Raw genomic sequence first — 16,903 nt, 5'->3', positions numbered from 1 at the left:
TACAAGAAACAAGCTACTCTACTCTGATGAAGCCAAGATTACTGTAATGTCCAGAGGAAACCAAGTAACGCTAATTACATATGCAACATCATTCCAGCAGTGAAACATGGTAGCAACATCATGCTGTGATGTTGTTTTCCAGTGGCAGAGATTAGGACACCAGACAAAGTTGAGGAAAAGCTGAACAGAGCAAAGTAAAGAGATACCCTTAACACATGCACCACAGCACTCCAGACTTCAGACTGGGACAAGGATTCACCTTCCAACAGGGCAATCATCTGTAGAGATACCTGAAAACAGCTTTCTACAGATGGACTCCATCTGACCTAAGATAGCATCAGAGAACCTACAGAGTGGAAAGGCCAAAAATCTCCAAATCCAAGTGTGCAGAGCTGGTTGCATCATACCCAAGAAGGAGTTTTGACAAAGCACAAAGTAAAGTCTCAATACTTGTGTCAATGTGATATTGCAGTTTTTTATTTTTATTAACTTTGCAAAAAGTACTGACATTCTGGTTTTGCTTTGTCAGTCTGGGGTACTGAATCTTGCTTGAAGTGGTGAAAAAAATTAATTTAAATTATTTTCACACATGGCTGCAATATAGAAAATGTGAAAAAAGCGAAGCTGCCTGAATACTTTTGAAATCCACTGTATCTGTTTAGATTTTTGTTATCAAAAAGTGTTTTGGCATAGGCTCTAAAGATATAGGTACAAGGCTTAGAATGTGAAGTTATTTTCAGCAGATTCATTCATATATTCTGATTTTTAGGTTTGCAGTTGAAATTCATGTAATATTTCTAGTTGTAACGACAACTAAAACCAGTAATTTACAATCTTGTAGAATTTTTAGGAATAGTAAAGTAAATAAACAGTAGTCTCTTTGTTTTGGATTTAATGACAGTAAGCGTTTGTGTGCAGAAAACATTTAAGAGTGTTTGCGTAAACATGTTTTTTGAGGAAAGGGGATGTACTAACCAGGGTATCTAGCACAAAACACAAACATTTCATAATGCAATTATTTGCACATTTGTTTGTAAAATACACACAGTTCTTGGTTACTGCTGATATGTCTGGTCAAGACTGACCGCATTCTGTTATTTACAATACTAATAGACAGTACAGAGAGAATCTTGAGATTTAAATTGGTAACTACATTGTCAAAATCAAATAAAATGATTCAACAAGCCAAGTATGACATTACAATGAGGCCAATAAAGTTAAACTTTTCAAAAGAACAAAATCATTTCAGTTTTAGAATGTGTAATATCAGAATTTAACTATGAAAGAATTCCTTCATAATGAAAAATAAAGTACATATATTTTCTTAGTTTCAACATAACTAACGAAAGTACTTACTTAGAATAAAGCAAATGTTGCCTTTACTAGGCAAGGTTTCAAAACTGCATTTAGCAAACGTGGTATTAATCATGTTTATTAAAACAGTCTAAAAATTGCTAGTATGTTTCCTCCAAGATACAGAGACAAACCTGTCTGTTGTTACATGAGCAGCTCTTCTTATGTTCCTCTTGTGGGATTTGTTCTCATTTCTCTGCCTTGGCCTGGAACAGTCCAGAGAAAAATAATGAAATAGATTTCAGAGTTGTGCTATTGCATTAGACATATATTCCCCCCTCTCCAGTGCTACTCTTTTTTAAAAAATATTTTAGCCTTTTTAATATAGGCAAGTGCATTACACTAACCTGTAAAATAGCAATACAGGGTTGCAACTAAACAGGTTTCATTGGCTTTATGCCAAGTACTGTAATTTCAACTCTGTGTGAAACACTTGTAAAGATGTATCTCTAGTGAAACTTAAATCTCAAAACAAAAAAAAACAAACTAACTGCTATTTGATATGTAAATTACAAGTAAGAAAAATGAGAGATCAAAATCACTTTTATGTTTGGGGTGACCCTGACTACTGGCAATAAATGGCAAATACAGAACTCAAAGCAAAAAGGTATACTCAGAATGAAATTATCAAAAACACCCAAGTTTGAGCCAATAGTATATTTGATAAAGAGATTGGACATCATTGGAATGTAGACTTTGTTCCCACTCCCTGATATACTGTAATACTATATGCAAGCTATTAGATCCAAACAGATTATTATGAATTGGAAGGCCAGTTCTTTAAGATACATTTACAGTACTATAATATCCCAAGTATCATTCAATGATGCACCTAAATACATTACAATGGGAGACCAATGCAGGATCCATTATAAAAAGGGCACAACAGCGAATGTACTTCCTGCAACAGCTGAGGAAGTTCAACCTTCCACAGAACTGCTGATTCAGTTTTACACTGCAGTCATTGAGTCTGTTTTCAGCTCATCCATAACAGTGTGGTTCAGATCAGTGACTAAACAGGACAAAAAGCAGGCTACATCAAAAAATTAGGTCTGCCGAAAATGTCTTTGGTGCCAATCTGCCCACCTTACAGGACCTGTATGATTCCAGAGTCATGAAACTGGCTAGGAAAATCATTACCGACACCTCACACCGGGCCATAATCTTCTGGAAAGTCTTCCTTCAGCCAGGCGTTATAGATTAATCTACGCCAAAACAAACAGATACAAGAACAGTTTTTTCCCCATAGACCATCAAGCTCACAATTGGTTAATTTCATCCCCCCAGGCCTCCAAGGGTCTTGTAATACTGTTCACATATTGTTAATATTTCCAAACCCAGTGTTTATTTCAGCATTTCTTGCACTGAGTTGCACTCTGCACTTTGTATGCATATACAGTACATTCACCTTCTCAGTCTTGTGTTTTTTGTTTTTTTGAATCTCAGGTTTGTGATTAAGTGTTGTGTGTATATCGATTAAGTAACTTATAATTGGAGAGTCACTAATACCATAATCAAATTCCTTGTATGTGTGCATACTTGGCCAATAAGTCTGATTCCGATTGCAAAAAGAAATAAAATACTGAAGAAGTTTGCAACTGTGGCTTCTACTGCCATGAAAGAATGCTCAGATATTCTGTGATTTTCAAACATTGTTCTGGTCATAACAAGGATGGGCCCCATTGTATCCAAGAAGCCACATTCTCTACCATTAAACTGTTACCATCAACCTACACTGTAGACACGAGGAAGATATGTGATGGAATTTTCACCATATGCTGATCTTTCCCATAAACATGAAGACAAGATAAAAACTGGGAGATAGAAAATGCAATGTTTTTACAATCCTGTGGTGCATGATGTTTGTGTTCCTTAACCAACTGCAACTACGATGGCACCTCCTTGTTTTTAACTAAAAAAGTTAATGTGTTCTAATATGATTCTTTCAGCAGTAATGTTGTACTCAACTGGTAGACTGCAGACTAAAAGCCCAACTATCGCTCTGGACAAGTTATGTCAACCTCTACCAGTCCCTTCCATTGATGATCCATTTCTAGCCGTAGTTGGAAAGGGCCTAAGAGCTGTATCATGCTTCAAAACCCAGTGAGGCGTGTTTTCCATGGGTGTCTTGCCTTAGTGAATTATATATATAGATATTTACTAAGAAATGCAATGAGCTTAGATGTACAAGACTGGAAAAGAATGCAGTTAAATAACAATGAAGATATTTTTTACTAGTCTTGCTATTTAAATATTTTCACCTGCAACTGAGTAGATAGGATTTTATTGTTTTTGTTGCATTCACTCCTTGTGTCATAAATGCTGTTCCTTAATGACATTCAACATATGTAATCTACAATAAGTAATTTATAATCCCTTCTTCATTATACCATATTTGTTTCATATCTCACTACTACTGCCACATTACTTTTAAACTTTGTATGCAGCTCCCAGCTTTACTTTCTCCACATTTTTTTTTTTTTTTTATAGTGGTACTGGACTGCAGCATCAATTTTTTAAACTAAGGACCATGACTCAAAATGAGTCACAGAAATGTCTGATAGATTGTCAAATGTTTGTGTAGTGAAGGCATCGCAGGTGAGCCACAGAGATGTGATCATTTTCGGGGAATTGGGGGGATTTGGGTGGAGTCATGCTAGAGTATGACTATTATATATATATATATATAGCAAACTATAATAGTGTGGTAGTGTTACATATTAAATTTAGTTCCAATGGCTTAAAGTGGTTTGATAAATTTCAATCTAATTATAGTGTGAAAAATGTTTTTGTTCAACCACTGAGAAATGTAAGACCTCCAGAAAATATCAAAACTGTGAGAGAGGATGTAGGGCGGATTTCAGCGTTCAGCATGATGTGCCAGTTGAAACTGGACTGTTTGTCAAATTGTTAAGAGTTGCCCTCTCACCTGTATATTATATAAATAAAGGATACATTTTTTGGAAAATTTAGTTATGCAACTCAACTTTCTTGGTCAGGTAATTTGAATTAAGATAAGATGAACAATTTACAAACTTACTTACAAGAAAGTATTTAATTTAAAAATGTAAACAAAAAAACAAAAAAAGTTAAGCACAAAGTAAATGAACTGCACCAGTGATTTTTTTATCTCCATTATTCCTTATCCACTGCCATCCTTTCAAAAATTGTCACATCCTCACCCCACACACAGTTGTAAAGAAGAATTTACTATTCTCTACTTTAATGAAATTTACACTAAGCATTTATGCTGGAAGTAATATACCACAGGAATCTAATCCCCGTTTTGAAAGATAATTGCTTTATTATCAATATGTTTTCACTTTTATAAATACTCACATGAGAAATTTACTTCAATGGAAATAAAACTATATAGCACTTTTATTATATAGACATTGTATTTGTTTACGTATGGCTCTGGTGTCATTATAATAATCCTCTTCTCGAGTCCCAGTATGGTATACAATTTCTTATTAGAGGTCTTCAGAATAAAAAGTTTAGATTCTAGTCCAAGAGTTCTTAAAGACTTTTTTTAGACGGCAAGTCTGAATAATTTATTTGTTTTAGGCACCTTTGAACACACTTTAATCAAATATGTTTGTGTGAATATGTGAAACTAAAATGAAAACATCCATAGTGCTAGGATTACTTGCTTATACTTAACAAAAGAATGCGTTATCTTTTTGAGGAAAATCTATTTAAAACAGAACACATAAAATTGCTAAAAATGTATAAAACAGAAAAGACAATAAAGGTTTAGAAGCTACAAACAATTCTGCCATGAACAATTCTTGGCTAAATACATGTAAAAGGATCTTTCAATGTGAAGGATATGAACACAAGTCAAAAAATAAGTGCACCTTAATTTGTATGGGCTTCTGTTTCTTATGTAACAGCTTTGCTGAGCTGCATCATTTATTTCTGTTAAACTTTGGCCCTTAGACTGGCCTTTGACAACTTCAGTTTGAACAGTAGCTTTTGCTTTCTGTGGCTCTTGCTGCTCTGTAGTTGAGTTCTGGACCAGGTCATCAGGCTGTAAGAATTGAAGGTCACATATCATTGATAGCAAGTGTCAATAATACTACAAGAGGTTTATTTTAACAAAAAGCAACTGCATCAAAGTATCTGGATCAGATTTACTTGGGATGCTGTGAATTAATGTAAGAATGCAGTTTAGTTGGTGGTGCATTCTGAAAGTATTCAGACCTTTTCACTTTTTTTTACATTTTGTTATGTTGCAGTCTTGTGCTAATATTGTTTACATTGTTTTTTGTCCTTCTTTAGGCAACTTTTAATACCAAAGGAATGACAAAGCAAACATAGGAAATTAGACATTTTTGCAAATTTATTTAAAAAAAAATATATATCAAATTGACATGCATATTCAGACCCTTTGCTAGGACACTTGACATTTGCCTCAGGTGCATCCAATTCAATTGACTATCATTGAGATGTTTCTATGCCTTGTTTTAGAGTCCAGTTTTGGTCAATTTAATTAGCTGGCCATGATTAGTAAAGGCAGACATCTGTCTATATAATGTCCCACAGTTCACAATGGGAATATCAGAATAGAAATCAAGCCATGAGATCAAAGGAATTGCCTGTAGAGCATAGAGACAGGATTTTGAATGGCTCAAATCAGAAGAAAGCTACACAAAATTTCTGAAACACTGAAGGTTCTCTAGATCATAGCAACCTCCATAATTCTTAAATAGAAGAAGTTTGGAACAACCACGACCCTTCCTACAGCTAACCATAAGGCCAAACTTGTTCGGGAGAAAGACCTTAGTAAGAGAGGTGACCAAGAACCTGATGGTCACTCTGGCAAAGCACCTGTGTGAATACCCAAAAAATTTTCAAAAGGACAATTATCACTGCCAAACTGAAGCCTCTCCTTAGTAAGAGACACTAAAAGTCTGCTCTGAAATTTGAAAAAAAGACACCTAAATGACAAGATTCTCTGGTTTGATGAAACCAAGATTGAATTCTTTGGAGAGATCTCAAAACAACTGTCTACCAACAGTCCCCATACTTAAGGAGGGACACTTTAATTGAAATGTTTTTAGCATATGACAGTAGCATAACAAAATGTGAGAAAACTGAATAGACCTAAATACTTTCTGAATACACTGTGCATCTTTTCAGTTTTTATGTTATCAAATAAGTGTTTTGGAAGTTTTATATATGACATTATTTTCAGCACAAAAAAATAGATTTATTATTTTGTCTTTCTTTTCATTAAATAGCCAGTTTTCCCAAAAATCTTTTAGAATGTAAACACAACTGCAGCATACTCTAAATTACCTCCTTTACCACTTCTATTAGCTATTCTTACACAGACATATTACTGATACTTTAATCTTTGAAAGCATTAGAATAGAGTTTGGAATTTGGAAAATTTAAATGTTTGGTTATTTTAAGGTGGGCAACATAGATGCATAATTTGTTTTTGAGATCCTGTGTCCTAGATTTAAATCCAGAATCTGGCCATTATATTTTCTGCCAGTGTGGATTTTCCTTCCACATCTCCATGTACATGCAGATTAGTTTGACAGGAGATTTCAAATTGGTCCCTTTGAAAGTGGGCCCGGTGATGAACTGGCGCAAGGCTATTTCCCCATTGTGCCCAGGTGAAAGGATGAATTAAGCATGTCTGACAATATTATGTTATGTGAGAATATAATGTTACTAGCTGAAACACCCAGCGTTGCCCAGGAGGAAAATAAAGTGTTTTATTTAATTGTTTGAGAAAAATACAATAAAAAAAAACACAACTTTAAAAATAAAAATAAATTAACAAACAACGAAGACTCACTAATGTGCTTGTCTTGCAGTCTTGTATGTATGTTATCATCCCATTGATTCTCAGAACTGTCCAACTCTATTTAATTTGAAAAGCAACAGGGGCGCAGCGCTGCTCAAACAAAGAATGCTAGCAGTGCCTGCTATATACCAACTGTGTAAGCCGCACGGGATCCTAGAAAGTATAGAAATCGTCAGAACTACTGTGGGCATCTCTCTGCTATGAGGATTCGTGTTGCCGATGTGCTCACATCATTTGTGCATTAGCAGCTAAGCGACTGTCTTTCTTAGGAGGTTTCCTTTTGCTGATGTGCGGGCCTCGCTTGCGTATTCTAGGAGCTGGAGCCCTCACCAAAACTCTACGTCTCACTCCCACGATGGAGAGAGACACACACTTGCACGTGTAGAACTCTATTTAATTTCAAAAGCAACAGGGGAGCAGTGGAGCTCAAACATAAAGAATGCTGGCAGCCACCTCCATTTCGCCCTCTGGTGGTTGTTCCGAGTCTCAACTGAATAATAACATGCATACAAGACCATTAAATCACCCTACACAGAAGGGGGTGGGTTAAGGTTGATATCACCCCACAGTATTTTTAGTTGACCATTGAGAAACACGTGTAACAAGTTTCATGAAAATCGCTCCAGCTGTTCGGACGTGATGCAGGAACATACATGCACACATTGACTTTTATATATATAGATTTTAATGTGTAAATGGACAGTTTTTAAAAAAAAAAGTGCCATTCTGAATTTGAATGTTGAATATTAATGTATGAGGTTTACAGACAACTAATCATTTATCAGATGAATCAGCGAGAGTAAAGTGAATCTCACTTGATTTAAAACTACATAAAATAGGAAGTTAATAATTATTTTCTTATACAACTGAACGTTAATTGCTAATATTGTGGGTATTGAACAGTGTGGTGTAGCCGCGTGTTTACTGAGGTGTCCCTCTTCTCTACTTCACAATATTAATCTATACAAGACATTTAACACATTCTTGTTAAGTGCTTTTTCTCAGCTTTGCTGACTCGCCCTCACACAACTATACAAAACATGTACTGTGGAACACCTAAAGAAAACTTTCAAAAAGAACACAAAAAAAAAGCTTGGAAAAGAATTTGTATTTAGAAATGAAAATATCAAAACTGAAAACAGAGTAGTTAAGCAAGAAAAGCACTAGCATTGTAAAGGATAGCAGAGTCCCTTTAAGAAATAAAACTTTTTCCACAAAGAACTGTTCTGATTTTAAATGACAGAAGCTTTGATGTTTACTAACATACCACTGTAATTAAGAATACTGAACCTGAATCACCCATCTAATTTTATACCTTTTCTTGGATTCTTTTTTTTTGTTATTGTTTTAAAATGAATAATGGCATATGTTTGTATGTCTGAGAGCAGAAGAAAACTTTTGATTGCAACAGGCCCTTCTTTAAGCTTTTTAAGAAGGGAATATCCTGCTTGACTCAATAACTAACAACATAAACATGTTGAGATCGAAAATAATGTGCCAGAGTAAAACAGCCAAGCATACAACAGAAAGAGCACACATACCTGCTTGCACACCCACCTCACCATGCTGCTGTTGAGCAGCTACTCTTCTGGCTGGCCATGGAAAGTATTCAACAGCAGTAATGAAGCCCTGCACGGCAAAACGCTTACGCTCTTTATACTGGAGGCCTTCAATCTGCTTCTGAAGTTCACTGGTACATGTAAGAGGTTCACCTAAAGAAGAAACAGTGTTTACAAAATGCAAAATTTTGAAAAAGTAGATATGAAAGTATTCAAATTATGGAATTGCAAGAGGTACAGAGATCACATGTTATATGGAATTGCCACAGAAATACAACATATTAAAAAAATATGTAAACTCACAACTAAAAGAATTAGGTAGCATTTCTTACATATTCAGCAAATTCTGTATAACATCCTTAAAGCACATTAATTTTTGCTTTTCTACAGCTGTGTCACTCACTCCCAATTATAAACAATTTAAAAAAAATAAAAAATTAGCTAGTTCAGGACAAAAGAATTAGAATAGAGCAAATGTACTCTAAAACAAGTCTGTCTCATCATACTTCCGTGGATCAAAGCAGTGACAGAAGTCCTTCAAACAACAGTTTTGGCTCTATAGTAACAGATCTCTTAAAAATTAAATGTACTTCTGAAATGACCAGTCCCACTTCACCTTGTGCTGCTCTTCAGTATGTATTTATAGGCAGCAGGTTGAATGCTTTTTATATTAGATTCACCTACCCTGATTATCTGCATCGCTTTGTCGAAACACCTCTGGAGGAGGAGGAAAGATGTAAAATCCACCAACTGAAGTCTTCTCCAGGAATTCGGAGTCTTCCACAGTTTTTGCCCATTTAACAAACCTCCTCACTTTTGGATCAGAAATGTATGGTTGTCCTTTATGACTACCTGGAAGACAACAAAGATGATAAAACACTGTAAAAAACTCAACCTCCTAGTGAAACCCTCATTTTTTTTCTCTCCAATGGAGGCCCTTTCTTTAACACAAATCTTATTCGGTGGTAAGGCTTTCATAATAAACAATATAAATAAAGGTCCATTCAAAAAATCAGAAAAAAAAAACTATATGAATGAAACAATGCAATAGTTTATAAACCAACGGATTAGTTAGATATCATTTCTAATATGAAATTAATCTTAGGGCAGTTGTGCCCCTAATGGCTTTACTGATAAAACAAACAATATCGCATGAAGATTTCTTTTTCCAATCTGTGGTATAGGAATCCAGAAAAAGGATTTATGGACAATTCTAGTGCTTTAGCTTGAGCCACCTGGAGGACTGTAGCAACATCATCAATTGGAAAAATATTACATACTGTATATGGGGAATATGCTGGGAGCAAGGCAACTATGAAAGAATCTGTTGAAAGATGACAAAACACGTAAGGAGAACAATTTCACAAACATAAACAGCCAGTGTTTCCCTACAGAGTTAAGTCCATATAATTGCAGTGTGAAATCCAAGTCTTTTGCTATAGGTTACACAGAGTTCTTGATCCTCATAATTGTATATATTGTATATCACATGCAATTTTACATTATCTATTTTTGTATACTATTTATCATCCAACTTTAATTTGTTTTCCTTGCATGTAATTACTTCTTTGACATCTTGTAAAGCAGTTTGAGATACATTATTTGCAAGATAATTTGCTATAGAAATAAATGTTATACTACTATGGGAGTATGGGAATGGCGCTATATAAATAAAATATATTATTATTATTACTACATTTAATACATTACTACTTTAAGTAAGCTTATACTTCTAAATAACTAAAAAATATTACTACTTCAAGCATTATTTATTTGGTTAAATTCACTGTAAACCTGCGTAGTTGTGACATTACTGTTCAACAAGCAAGTGTTGGCTTAGAAAAAGAGCTCCTGTACAGTCTTACAATCATTTGTGACTATGATCATTAAGGCAAACATCCAATTAAAACAATCACAATACACAGTTGGAAATAAAATAAGCACAGAAACTAATAGCTGGAAAGGAAGAGCTTATACTATAGATTTATTTGTATTTGTTACCCTGCATTAATCCTCAAGGGCAAATGGTCTTTTTATATGACTTTGGAGGTCCAGGCACAGGGTCAGCCATGTGTAAGAAAGATGTAAGAGGCAGCAAACTTGAGAACACAGCTGCTATAACTCAAAAAATTGTTGGGTATTTTCAGTTCCTTTTTACAGACTTACAATTTAAAAACAAATTTTTTTAAAACTGCACGTTTATCATAGATCAGCAAGGGCTGATATACACTGTATGTATTTATCTACATACAGTGCATCTGGAAAGTATTCACAGCGCATCACTTTTTCAACATTTTGTATTGTTACAGCCTTATTCCAAAATGGATCAAATTATTTTTTTTCCTCAGAATTCTACACACTATTATCCCATAATGACAACGTGAAAAAGGTTTACTTGAGGTTTTTGCAAATTAATTAAAAATAAAAAAAAACTGAGAAATCACATGTACATAAGTATTCCCAGCCTTTGCTCCATACTTTGTCGATGCACCTATGGCAGCAATTACAGCCTCAATTCTTTTTGAATATGATGCCACAAGCTTGGCACACCTATCCTTGGCCAGTTTCGCCCATTCCTCTTTGCAGCACCTCTCAAGCTCCATCAGGTTGGATGGGAAGCATCGGTGCACAGCCATTTTAAGATCTCTCCACAGATGTTCAATCAGATTCAAGTCTGGGCGACTCAAGGACATTCATAGAGTTGTCCTGAGGCCAGCCACTCCTTTGATATTTTGGCTGTGTGCTTTGGGTTGTTGTCCTGCTGAAAGATGAACCGTCGCCCCAGTCTGAGGTCAAGAGCGCTCTGGAGCAGGTTTTCATCCAGGATGTCTCTGTACATTGCTGCAGTCATCTTTCCCTTTATCCTGACTAGTCTCCCAGTTCCTGCCGCTGAAAAACATCCCACAGCATGATGCTGCCACCACCATGCTTCACTGTAGGGATGGTATTGGCCTGGTGATGAGCGGTGCCTGGTTTCCTCCAAATGTGACGCCTGGCATTCACACCAAAGAGTTCAATCTTTGTCTCATCAGACCAGAGAATTTTGTTTCTCATGGTCTGAGAGTCCTTCAGGTGCCTTTTGGCAAACTCCAGGCAGGCTGCCATGTGCCTTTTACTAAGGAGTGGCTTCCGTCCGGCCACTCTACCATACAGGCCTGATTGGTGGATTGCTGCAGAGATGGTTGTCCTTCTGGAAGGTTCTCCTCTCTCCACAGAGGACCTCTGGAGCTCTGACAGAGTGACCATTGGGTTCTTGGTTACCTCCCTGACTAAGGCCCTTCTCCCCCTATCGCTCAGTTTAGATGGCCGGCCAGCTCTAGGAAGAGTCCTGGTGGTTTTGAACTTCTTCCACTTACAGATGATGGAGGCCACTGTGCTCATTGGGACCTTCAAAGCAGTAGAATTTTTTCTGTAACCTTCCCCAGATTTGTACCTGGAGACAATCCTGTCTCGGAGGTCTACAGACAATTCCTTTGACTTCATGCTTGGTTTGTGCTCTGACATGAACTGTCAACTGTGGGACCTTATATAGACAGGTGTGTGCCTTTCCAAATCATGTCCAATCAACTGAATTTACCACAGGTGGACTCCAATTAAGCTGCAGAAACATCTCAAGGATTATCAGGGGAAACAGGATGCACCTGAGCTTCATGGCAAAGGCTGTGAATACTTATGTACTGTACATGTGATTTCTCATTTTTTTTATTTTTAATAAAGTTGCAAAAATCTCAAGTAAACTTCTTTCATGTTGTCATTATGGGGTGTTGTGTGTAGAATTCTGAGGAAAAAATGAATTTAATCCATTTGGAATAAGGCTGTAACATAACAAAATGTGGAAAAAGTGATGCGCTGTGAATACTTTCCGGATGAACTGTACATATATATTCCCCCGTCAGCCCCCACAGAGCCCAACAGGGCTGTGCGAAACTCCAACTCCCACCATACCCTGCGGGAATCCATGGTGCCACAGCCGCCCAGGAGAGCTGCCCTCTAGCATCCCAGGGAAAGTATTGTCAGGTAATGGGCGTGGCCGCCTGTCACAACACATACATACATACATACATACATACATACATATTAAACAAAAAAGTAGATTCTTCATTAAAACAAACTGAACATAATATTAGAAGCTCACCTGTAATAAATATTTGTGTCTCATTAGATGTTGTGAGGTATGTGGCATTATTTTGATTGGCACCATGCACCACTCGCATCTGAGTGCACACCAGGCAAACAGCTGGAAAAATAAGGAAGTTCTTAAAAACATTGTAAGGAATTTTGTTAGAAATATTTGGTAGAAAGCTTCAAATTTTCTAAATACTGTATGTGATTTTAGCAGAGTTCCCTAGGGTCACAAATTACTTCTGGCTCAATGATCTGGACATGTGAAACAATTAAGAGAAACACTCTTTAATTCAGAAATACTGAAATGCTAGGTGAAATGTATGTGATATTTCATACATACATACATACCAAGTTAAGAGAATGGCACTCTCAATTTAATTTGACCAATTATTTAGTTTTAGTTGTTTAGATAGTGGAATTTCTAAAATTACATAAAAACTTACTTGGATGTATGTTGCTAAAAACATTAGGTTGTGAAGTGGCAAATATTTCCAAAATAAATGGTTGGTCTGAAGTACCATCTATAATATGTACCCAGCGATAGATCCAAAAGTCTTCAGCAGAATCTTTATTTAAAAAAAAAAAAAAGTGGAGTTTATTACAACATTTTACTTTTCTTATTGCCCATTTACCCCATATGCATATAAACCTCAAAAACTTAAGTTAATAAGCTCATTGAGAAAAGTTACAATTTGCTTCAGAGCTACATTATTCACATTATGCCAGAAAATTGTCAGTGAGATATTTAAAATCATTAGTTAACTTTTCAAATAAAAAACTAAATATACAAAACACATTATTCACTGCTTTATTTGACAGTGTTTTAGTCAGACAGTCTGTGACCTTCATCAAACCAGTTACCTTTCCAGCTGTGTTTCAAATTGTAGTGACTAGAATCAGTTTATCCATCGCAATGTACTAAATGACCATCACCCCCAAAATAGTGCCCGTATATCTATATATTAAATTGAGAATCAATTCAAGAATTAATTTTGAATAGAATTGAGACCTCAAAAATCTAAATCAAATCAAATCAATCCCAAAGATACCCACTCCTAAAAATGTCCTTCAAGACATGTCAAGGACAATTAAATTGAATACAGAAACACTATTAAAGGATTTTCAATTCATCTAACATATCTGATAACTAATACTGTCTTAACAGTAACATGGTTATTTATTTAAAAATAGACAATGGAATTAATTACAGGCTACCACCAACTCCTACCTGCATACAAAACTCTAGAGCACTAACTATGCTGAACCCTACAGCAGAGGAAGTTGTCAGATTGTAATTTGCACTGTTGATCATAAAATTGATTTTATGTACAATTTGTTTACAGCTTAGCGGTATACAATTGGGATACAGGTACTTAAAGTAAACAGGGCATTTACAATATGTTCAATCATGTGATTAAATTAAACCGCAAAGTAACGTCCATCGACGATGTAACTAATCAATATTTTACTCAACAGTCAGTATGGGTTCAGATGAGGAAGCAAAAAAAAAAGATAGGATCAAAGTGGTGATGCCACATAATTTATCTTGACATTCAGAAAGTATCTGACAAGGTAGCACATAAGAGGTTGGGCATCAAACTAAAAGAAATGTAAGTTCAGGCTGTAATAAATAATAATAATACACTTTATTTATATAGCACCTTTCCCATGCTCAAGGCACTTACAGAATATACGAAAGAACGGCTGGGTATACAGTATATATCATTGTACATGCCATATAAATAAATAAAAAAGATTAAGACAGTACATTCAGTGAAAAGCCTAACAGACAACATAATTGATGGTCAAGTAGAGCTAAAAGCCTTCCTGAACAGATGATTTTTGAGTTGTTTTTTAAAGAATACATGAAGTCAGCTGATCTAATCAATTTCGGTAGGCCATTCCAGAGTCTGGGCGCTATACAGCTGAAGGCCCTTTCACCCATAGAGTGTAGATTAGTGTGGGGCAAAACAACAAGATTTCCAGAATTAGAGGACCTTAGTGGGCGGGCAGGCACATAGTGATGGAGAAGGTCAATGATGTAGTTTGGCGCATGGTCGTTTAAGGCTTTGTAGGTTATTAGTAGGATTTTATATAAGACACAGGGAGCCAGTGAAGATGGAACAGGATGAGTGTGATGTGCTCGCTGCTGCTGGTTTGAGTAAGGACTCTTGCGAGTTTTGAATAAGCTAGAGTGGAGATATAAGATTAGAAGTATGTAGTATGTAGACACATGCAGAATTGGCTAAAACACAGGAAGCAGAGGATGATGGTCCGGGAAACATTATCTGAAATTGGTGATGTTAAAAGTGGTGTCACATACTTTTATTTCAGAACTTCGTTAAAAACAATATTTGGAATCTTTTGAGTCCCAACATGCTGAATCTTTTAAATGAGGTCCGTGAGACATATGTTTAATGACTTTGTACCATAATTCAGGATAGGTTTCTCTGTTTGGAATTTCAGCACAGACAAAACGATCTACTTCATCAGCAGTTAATTATTTTTTTTTTGCAAAGTAGCCAATAAATGTATGTGAGGTAAACCCCGTTTTTGAAATTCTCTGAATTAAACTTCAAAGCCTTACAGTATTTATGTACTTCTGACATATCGCCCATGTCCATATATTCGATCTCTATTCACCTTTTCGTTATTTCTTAGTAATCATTTTCATTTTTTTTGCGCTAATGTGATCTTTACTTTCTTTTTTGTGACACTTTATTATAATTTTCCTGCTTTCATATCTTTAACTTTCTCTGCATTTGTATCACACCAACATTTTTTTGAGCCTTTCGAATTCCACTGCTTTCATAATCTCTAACCTGCTTTGCATGTGTATAGTGCCAACGTTTTTGAACTTCTTAATGAAGTTCTACTTTGTATTTTACTCTTTGTCTTTTAATTCTGAGCCTGATTGGACGTGTTTTTTTTCAATTCCACTTGTTCCGGGCTGATTATTACTTTCCTTATTTTCTGAATTTGCACATAGATTATTCTTCTTTTTTCATTTTTTTTCTCTCCAATGCTTTTGAGTCTCTTTTCTTTGCACTGCTCTTTCTTCTTTGCTTAGTCGTCGTCGTTTCATCTATAACATATTGTCCTTATACGCTTTATATGCACTGAGAGCCCTGGATCTGTATGTGCTCAAAGTCTTTACACAACAAGTTTTGAAAGATTTGTGTCAGATGAAATTTAATGTAAGTAAATATAAAGTACAGTATTACACATAGAAATTAAAAATGTTAGGTTTGAATACACAATTGTGTCTGAAAACTGAAAGTACACTTTATGAAAGGAATCACAGTGGACTCATCCCTATCAATTTCAAGACAGTGTTCTAAACCTATTAAGAAGGCTAACAAATATTACGTTATATAGTATGATGTGTGGAGTACAGGTCCAAGTAGGTTATGCTCAAGCTTTATAATGCACTGGTAAGGCCTCATCTAGAGTATTGTCTGCAGTTTTGGTCTCCAGGCTACAAAAAAGTCATAGAAGTGCTAGGAAAAAGTCCAGAGAAGGTGATTAGGCTGATTCCAGTACCACAGAGGATGAGTTATAAAGAAAAATTAAAGAAGTTAAGCTTTTTCGATTAAGAAGTGACATGATTGAAGTGTTTAAAATTATGGAGGGAATCGGTACAGTGGATTGAGATGGTTACTTTAAAATGAGTTCAATAAGAACGGGAGACAGTTGGGAACTTGTTATGGGTAAACTTCGTAAGGAAAATTTTTCTTCACACACAGAACCATAGACACAAGTTGTTAAGTAGTGTGGTAGACAGTAAAACTTTAGGGACCTTCAAAGCTAGACTTGGTGTTATATTGAAAGAAGTAGGTGGATAGGACTGGCAAGCTTTTGTTATTCTCATCCAGATTATTCTAATGTTCTAATTATCAAGTGCCTATCATATCATCTATTTGCATGAGCCTGACCAACTTATGCAACTGATATTTGCACAACACTTGTGTTTAACTCAGCATAGACATTTTGCAATGGGCTTTCTGGACGACCCCTTGTATTCCCTTTGTTCTTCCAAGTC

At 35.7% G+C, this 16,903-nt stretch overlaps 1 protein-coding gene across 3 annotated transcripts in view; it reads right to left on the bottom strand.

Annotated features, from left to right (window-relative positions):
* Positions 1–16,903, bottom strand: part of radx (RPA1 related single stranded DNA binding protein) — a 63,592-nt gene that overhangs the window by 15,849 nt on the left and 30,840 nt on the right. For 2 of the 3 annotated variants that reach the window (XM_039766282.1, XM_039766280.1), the window contains exons 6-11: positions 13,305–13,427; positions 12,872–12,973; positions 9,421–9,588; positions 8,735–8,889; positions 5,214–5,386; positions 1,488–1,559 (exon numbers count right to left, since the gene is read on the bottom strand). In XM_039766282.1, the coding sequence (XP_039622216.1) occupies positions 1,488–1,559; positions 5,214–5,386; positions 8,735–8,889; positions 9,421–9,588; positions 12,872–12,973; positions 13,305–13,427 (793 nt within the window). The remainder of the gene's footprint in view (positions 1–1,487; positions 1,560–5,213; positions 5,387–8,734; positions 8,890–9,420; positions 9,589–12,871; positions 12,974–13,304; positions 13,428–16,903) is intronic. The other variant, XM_039766281.1, reaches the window with a different exon arrangement.

Source organism: Polypterus senegalus, chromosome 10 (assembly GCF_016835505.1).
Source record: "Polypterus senegalus isolate Bchr_013 chromosome 10, ASM1683550v1, whole genome shotgun sequence".
NCBI lineage: Eukaryota > Metazoa > Chordata > Cladistia > Polypteriformes > Polypteridae > Polypterus > Polypterus senegalus.
This window is presented reverse-complemented; position numbering and strand designations above follow the sequence as displayed.